General features: G+C 38.0%; 1 protein-coding gene across 1 annotated transcript; it reads right to left on the bottom strand.

Moving 5' to 3' along the window:
- Nucleotides 1-4,449: 4,449 nt before the first annotated feature.
- Nucleotides 4,450-7,366, bottom strand: LOC117252551 (uncharacterized). Its single transcript, XM_033619565.2, has 2 exons — nt 6,819-7,366; nt 4,450-6,682 (listed from the first exon to the last, which is right to left on the bottom strand). Exons 1-2 carry the CDS (start codon nt 6,988-6,990, stop codon nt 4,773-4,775), a joined length of 2,082 nt encoding a protein of 693 aa, XP_033475456.2. The 5' UTR covers nt 6,991-7,366; the 3' UTR covers nt 4,450-4,772.
- Between the last annotated feature and the right edge of the window lie 516 nt (nt 7,367-7,882).

Genomic DNA, 7,882 nt, shown 5'->3' with positions numbered 1-7,882 from the left:
AGTGAACAATTTTCAAAACCTAAAGAGACAATTCAGTTTGAATAATGATGATTTCTATAGATTTCTACAGGCCCGTCATTACATTGAGCAAATTAGGAAGAAGATCACATAAGAGCAATGGGATAACATTTTATTAAAAGTCTTTATAGATGCTTATGCTTAGGGCCCAAAACAAAAAACCATCTCAAAACTTTCTAGGGGCTTACAACAAATGAAAGGTAGCTCACTGCATGTGAAACAGAAATGAGAGAAGGAAGGGAACCTAGTTCTAAATGCAGAAGACTGGGAACAGTTATGTGGGATACAATGGAAAATTTCAAATTCAACACTTTGGAGAGAGTTCTGCTGGAAAAAATTAGATTCTTTATAACACCAGCTCAAAAAAGACACTACACCAACTCATCTGCATGCTGGAGACAGTGTGGATGCCTTGAGGCAAATCATTTTCACATATTCTGGTCTTGTCCAGTATTGTTACCTTTTTGGCAGGAGGTCTATCAAATTTTGCGAAAAATATTTCTGACAGACATTCCATTTAAGTTTGTTTCTTTATATCTAGGAGCTCTGCCACCAGATAATTTTTCCTCTAATGATAAATATCTATTTCAGATTCTTAGTGCTGCCTGTAGGAAAGCCATTATAAGGAGGTGGTTAAAACTAGAAAAACCTATGGTGGATGAGTGGATTGACATTATTTATGACATTTTTAAGATGGAAAGAATTACATTTGCCGTAAGACTGCAACAAAGTGTTTTTGAAAAGATGGGAAAGATGGATCATGTATGTTACACCGGTGCGACCATCTTTTGTCTAATGCTAAATTGTATGTCCCTTTTCTCCTATTCTTCCCCTTTTTACTTCATTTTAAAGTTTAAAGTTTGTTTTTTTTTAAATATCGTGGAGGTGCACCCCAGCGTTCCTGTTCTACGAAGTTCAGTTCTTATATTGTATTAACAGATTGCCTTATAATATGGTGGATGGACCAATCATTCATCTCTGTATTATTTATATAGACTTGGATATACTGTGGAGATTCAACTGTAATTTACAGATGAATGGATGAGAATGGTGAAATGTTATGTCAATGAACATGTGAACCATGTAAAATCCTAATAAAAAAAGAATTGAAAAAAAATAAATAACTGCTTCAAAATCCATTTTAATATACTTTTTTAATTAATATCTATTTTATATTACTTTATTTGTTTCTGCTGCGAACAAACTTCAAGTATCTTGCCAAATCTAAATTTTACAAGATTATATTTGAACACTTTAATAATACTAATAATAATTTAACTAACCTCCATTAGCTGTTAGCTCAGGCCACAAGCTGCTGACAGCTGATGTTAACCAGCTCTCCTCATGCTCTGGAGAGTTTTAAGGGCAGTAACTAAATATGTAAATACATAAATAATTATATAATTCAATGCTCAAATAAATAAATACATGATTGTATAATTAAATGCCTGAATATATGAATAAATATAATAACATTTCTAAATAACTAAACACATGATTAGGTAATTTAATGCGTAAATGTCACCTAAATAAATCACAGATTAAATAAAACTTTAATTAAATATATAAATGAGGGAACAGTATTCACAGTGTAGTTGCAGTGTGATAAATAAATCTGTAACCATCTATCAAACGTCAGGGGGCAGGTTGAAGCTTCTGGTTTGCTGTTCGACGGTCCAGGCATCTGCTATTTTTGATTTTTCTATGTTTAATTTCCGTATACTATTTCAGTATTGAATTCAAAAACGTTCATTGCCCTTAAATCCCATTTCTCCTAAAATACACACAATTTCAGTTCTGATTTTACATCTGTCTCGCTTCACTCTGCAGGGCTGTTAAGGTATCGTCTACATTTAACTGACGTCCTTTTGAGCTCTTTCACAATTTAAGATTAACAAAATTTGGCAGTGGTGGAATCATTTTGTACAGGTGAACAAAAGCAGCAACAACAGTGTAAAAATACTCCTCATACTCCATGTTGGTGGTTAGTAGAGATAAGACAATTTATTGTTAGACGACATAACATGAGATCAGAATACAGCAGTTTGTTTCCCGAGTCTCTTTGAGCACTGATCATTAGTGTTTAGTCACAGGTCATTACAGCTGCTCAGGCTGATGTGTTGACAGCAGCACGTGGTACATCATCTACAATTAGTGTTTGGGTGTCACTTCTAAATTTCAAAACAACTGCAATTACAAAACATATAAAAACATCAAATTAAAAGTTGCAGCCAAAAATACAAAAATAATTGTAATATAACTGAGGTAGTTTATAAATATTGTAAAAAAAAAAAAAGACTACTTATTTAACTGTTCAAACATTTTTTAAGAACTCTGAACTCACCACGTAACAAACATTTTTCAAAGATTTGGGAGATAATTTCAAAGAAATACTTTTGCCAACAGAAATATGATTAACTGTAAAACTTCAATTAAAAGCCTTGTTCCTATTTAACACCCTGTCTCTTTTACTAGCCTGGTGTGGCTACACATTTTGACGAACAAAGGCCTGTCTCAATTAGATGTGCGTAGGGGAGACTGGGGTAAGTTGAGCCAAAGGGTAACTTGAGCCACCCCTTGTTGCTAGGAAACCGTAAATAAAATTGAGCATGTGACCAAATATTTAGTCTGTTAAGAACCACATGGGTTAAATGGTTAGAGATTTATGTCCAAAAAAGCATTTTTCACTCATGAAAGTGAATTTAGTCTGTCATAAGTTTCATGGGGATTGTGTTTAAACCAAAATAGATAATTTTCATTTGTTTTATACATCAACTGTGGTATCTATTAACTACAAAATGAGGTAGTACAGCTATCATGAAAGTGCACCATTTTAGCTGTGGGGGCTAATAAAGTCAATATGGTAGCTATGGGGTAAGTTGAGCCGTAAGTTTCTGAGAAGAGGCAAAGCTGGATATGGTAAACCAAGCTTTACTTTCAAGGAGAAAGATGAGGGATTCTTCCCAAGAAGTGATGTAATCGCAAAACTCCCCAAACCTCAGAGTCCCAGCAGTTTGTATTCCCCTGCAACCTGGACAGGTGGGATACTGAGTAAAGGGGCAGGTGGGGTATGGATGGAAGGAGGGAGGGGGGTGGATGGAACGAGAGTAAGATGGAGGGAGGAGTTTAGAGAGGATGAAGGAGGCCCTCCTGTCAGCAAGGACACCAAACTAGGATTCACGTTTACAGATTTAGTTCAGTGCTTTCTTTCCAAAAACACAGCTGTTAAGGTTCTCTTGCTAAACGTACTTTAAGGCATTCTCAGGCCTATGTTAAAATGTTTTGAAGTTGTTTTATGCAATAATAATTTAAAAAAACATTTGTACCTGTTGAATTGTGTATTATAAATAAAAATACACATGAATTTGAAAAAGCGTCTTATTGAATTGAGTACAGACATGTACGTGGGTAAGTTGTGCCACGAGACCACTTTTTTTGGACATGCTATATTATCAACACAGTTATGTTTACACTCATTCTGTTTGTTTGTAGGGATGCACAACATCCTGAAATATATGCACATATATTAGTTAGCAACAAAACTATAATAGCCTTGATGTAGTGATCCTGAATATGAAAAGTGGCTCATCTTACCCCGGTCTCCCCTACGGACAAAAGCCTCTGACAATATCTACAATCAAGCTTCCACCTCACCATCTATGTCGCCAATTTCAACGTTTCTCCCATTAAGTCTGTTTTTATGAATCACAACTTTTGCGCGGGAAGTGGCGTACGCGTCTTTCAGGCCTCGTTTTGTGTGTGTTTATAATTGAGACCCCAGGTCTGGTTGTCAAGCAGTTCATTTTTATAGACGTTCTCTGGACGTATAAAGCAGGTGGTTGGCTATCTGCTTAAGCTAACGTTAGTTAGGTGCTTCGACTGCACATACAAATATAAATGTTTGAACTTTTGTCAATATGGAGATGCTACATGTTGTTAGCTTGGTTAGATTCTCCACAATTCAGTCGTTTAGATCATTTTACAAATCTACAGTATAAGACAGTAATTCAGACAGACAACCATTCACACTCACATTCACACCTACGGACAATTTAGAGTCACCACTTAACCTGCATGTCTTTGGACTGTGGGAGGAAGCTGGAGCACCGACAATGCAGGCGACAATGCTTACCGTTGCACCACTGTGTCACCTGATATGTTCTGCAAAGCCTAAAATTTATACAATTAATATTGATACTGTATATCCCATCTTTGATGAGCAACAGTTTTGTGTGACAGGAGTTAAAGGCCTGTCCCAAATATAGGCCTGCTGAGGTCAGCAAATAAGCAAATAATAACCTGGGCTATAAACTGAAGTTTTACGGTAATGCTAACAATAATACAAAGGGAAAAATATGAGTTAATTTACTTCTTTCAATATATTGTGACCTCTTCCAAAAGGGAATTAAAATATACATTGACTTTCAGAAGTAGAGCTGTTGCAAAGGTTTATTTTATTCAGTTGGTGAATATGTCGTCAGGAGAGTTTTCGCCCAGTGGTTTCTCTTGTGTATGTTGATCCTCGGGTGTTTTTCAAGAACATGATTTGAGTCAAACTTTTCAATTAAGTGGCTGTTCACTTCTGTGAGTTTTTGTACAAGCCTTTAACCACTTCTCCTGTTGGGAGTCACAGAAGGATGGAGAGTATCCCGGCTGACACTGGACGAGAGGCGGGGTACACCCTGGACAGATCGCCGGACTATCACAGAACACAAACTGAACCGCCTCCCACATATTTTGGATGATATTCAAGACTACTTGGTTGCATGCGATGTTACATGCTTTGCCAACTCGGACACGTTAAAGCATCTTCTCCCGCAGATCTTGCAGAGGTACGGCTTCACACTCGGCCTCTTGTGTATTCTCATGTGGACCGTCACGTCACTTTTACGCCTGAAATCTTTTCCACACACTTCACAAGTGAACGGCTTCTCACCTGTGTGAATTTTAATGTGGGACAACAAGGCGCCACTACGCCCGAAATCTTTCCCACACGTTCTGCAGACGTACGGCTTCTCACCTGTGTGTATTCTCATGTGGTACATCAACTCATTTTTACGGATGAAACCCTTTCCACATGTTGTGCAAGAGTACGGCCTCTCACCCGTGTGTGTTCTCATGTGGACCATCAAGTCAAAGTTACGCCCGAAACCTTTTCCGCATGTTTTGCAAGAAAATGGCTTCTCATCAGTGTGGACGTTTGTATGAGCCTTCAGTTCTGTTGCCTGACAGAATCTTTTCCCACAGGTGTTGCAAAGGTACGGCTTCTCACCGGTGTGTGCTCTTCTCATGTGGGCCGTCAAGCCGTCGCCGTGTCTGAAAGCTCTCCCACACACTCTGCATGTATACGGCTTCTCGCCTGTGTGTCTTCTCATGTGCACATTCAGGTGACCTTTATATCCGAAGGTTCTTCCACATGTTTTGCAAGGAAACGGCTTCTCGCCTGTGTGTCTTCTCATGTGCACATTCAGGTGACACATATATGCGAAGGTTCTTCCACATGTGTTGCAACAATACGGCTTCTCACCCGTGTGGCTCCTCCGGTGCGTTTTCAATTGAGACTTGAAATTGAAAGTTTTTCCACAAATGTCACATTGGAAAACTGTCTCAAATGGGTTTGCATCATCGGGAATCTCTGACATATTGGAGTTATTATCATTGTTGCTTTGACTTCTGCTTTCCTGATGCGCTCTCTCTGGCTTTGGTTCTGCATTTCTAGTTGCTCCCGAGTCTCCGTGTTTGTCTCTCTCTCTCTGATCTTGGCTCTCAGCTTCAGGAGAGTTGTGAGAGAGGAGCTGTTGGTCACTGTTAGCCTCTGATACCACAGAGCTTATAACTGGCATGTTCGCTACAGACTCCTTATTTGTGTCATCAGGTTTTGGCTTTGCACTGTGGTGCTTTCTCATGTGTTCTGTCAAGCCACTACTACGTCTGAAATCTTTTCCACATACTTTGCAAGAATATGGCTTCTCACCCGTGTGGGTTCGTAAATGAGAACTTAAATCGTATGACCGACTGAATCTTTTCCCACAGGTGTTGCAAAGGTACGGCTTCTCGCCTGTGTGTATCATCTGGTGTCTCTGCAAAGCTTGCTTAGACTTAAAGATTTTCCAACAAGTGTCACATTGGAAAATTAACTTACTGGTTTGAGGAATACAGGGTATCTTTGACATGTTTGAGTCTTTTACAGCGTGATTCTGACTTTTGCTTTTGTGATTTATTTTCTTTGGTTTTGGTTCTGCATTGCTAGTTGATCCACAGTCTCCATGTTTGTCTCCTCTCTGATGTTGGCTCTCAGCTTCAGGAGAGTTGTGAGAGATAAGCTGGTGATAGGTGTGCTCTTCTGATACCCCGGGGCTTATAACTGGTGTGTTGACCTCAAACTCCTTCTCTGCTGCACTTGAAGTGTCCTCAGGACTGAAGTTGAGAGTCTGATCTTCACTGTGGTCTCTTTCCTCATGAGTAGGAGTCAACATGGAGGCATCAGTCTCCTGCTTCAGCACAAGCTGCTCTCCCTCCTGACTGGTGCAGAGTTCCTCCTCTTCCTCTTTAATCTGTGGAGGCTCTGGGTCCTCCTGGTCCACACTGGAGTTCCTCTCCTGAATACAGAGCTGCTGCTCAGAGAGAACCTCCTCCTCCTTACACACATGTTGCTGTGGGAGCTCTGGAGGGACACACAACAGAATTATTAGGATACTAATAGGATGGTAGAGAAACACACATCTGAGCAAATAAATACAACTAATAATTCAAAGCCATATTCCTCTGTAAGTTTTAAAGACCTTTAAAGTTGTACCCACCTATCCTGTGTAGCCTTATTTCAGGTTTCCAAACGACATCCAACAGCCTCCTCTGACGGTCGATCTCTTCTTCATACTCGACGATAGTTTTATGAAAAACTCCGAATATTTCTTGAGCAGCAGCAGTTAGTCTCTCATTAACAAACTCTCTCAGATACTCAGCTGAAGACATTGTTGCTTTATTACTAATTAAAAACTACAACACCGTCTTTAAGCTAATTCCACACCTCTTTAAAGCTAAACGCTAATCGCACCTTTATTGTTTACCGCTGGTGTCACACTGTGAAGTTCCGGCAGTCGAGGTGAGCCAGACTTTCGTTCCGCTTTCACTCTGGGTTGCACATCTCTCTGGTTTCTTTCTCTCTGTCTTTCTTATTTCGTTTCTGTCTCTTTTTCTAATTTCTTTCTTTCTTTTCTTTCTCTATTTTTCTTTTCTTTCTTTCTTTCTTTCTTTTTCTTATTTCTTTCCTTTCTTTTCCTTTTCTATTTTCTTTTCTTTCTTTTTCTTTCCTTTCTTTCTTAGTTTATCTTTCTTTCTTTTTCTTATTTCTTTCCTTTCTTTTCCTTTTCTATTTTCTTTCTTTCTTTCTTTCTTTCTTTCTTTCTTTCTTTCTTTGTTTTTCTTATTCCTTTCTTTCTTAGTTTAGCTTTCTTTTTCTTTGTTTCTTTCTTTGTTTCTTTCCGTTTTTCTTTCTTTCTTTCAGTTTTCCTTTCTTTTCCTTTTCTATTTTCTTGTCTTTTTTCTTTCATTCTTTTTCTTATTCCTTTCTTTCTTTTTCTTTCCTTTCCTTTCTTTCTTAGTTTATCTTTCTTTTTCTAATTTCTTTCTTTCTTTTCTTTTTCTATTTTTCTTTTCTTTGTTTTTCTTATTTCTTTCTTTTCTTTTTCTATTTTTCTTTTCTTTCTTTCTTTTCCTTATTTCTCTCCTTTCTTTTCCTTTTCTATTTTCTTGTCTTTTTTCTTTCATTCTTTTTCTTATTTCCTTTTTCCTTCCTTTCCTTTCTTAGTTTATCTTTCTTTTTCTAATTTCTTTCTTTCTTTTCTTTCTCTATTTTTCTATTCTT

The sequence above is a fragment of the Epinephelus lanceolatus genome, chromosome 9 (assembly GCF_041903045.1).
Source record: "Epinephelus lanceolatus isolate andai-2023 chromosome 9, ASM4190304v1, whole genome shotgun sequence".
Classification (NCBI taxonomy): domain Eukaryota; kingdom Metazoa; phylum Chordata; class Actinopteri; order Perciformes; family Serranidae; genus Epinephelus; species Epinephelus lanceolatus.
Note: the sequence above shows the minus strand (reverse complement) of the source record. Positions and strands in the feature narration are given on the sequence as shown.

Excerpts from the sequence above, each read along its gene's own strand:
- LOC117252551 (XM_033619565.2), bottom strand. The coding sequence starts at position 6,990 with ATGTCTTCAGCTGAGTATCTGAGAGAGTTTGTTAATGAGAGACTAACT. Across the intron at positions 6,683-6,818 it reads AATAAGGCTACACAGGATAG|AGCTCCCACAGCAACATGTG; the intron begins GTGGGTACAACT and ends GTGTCCCTCCAG.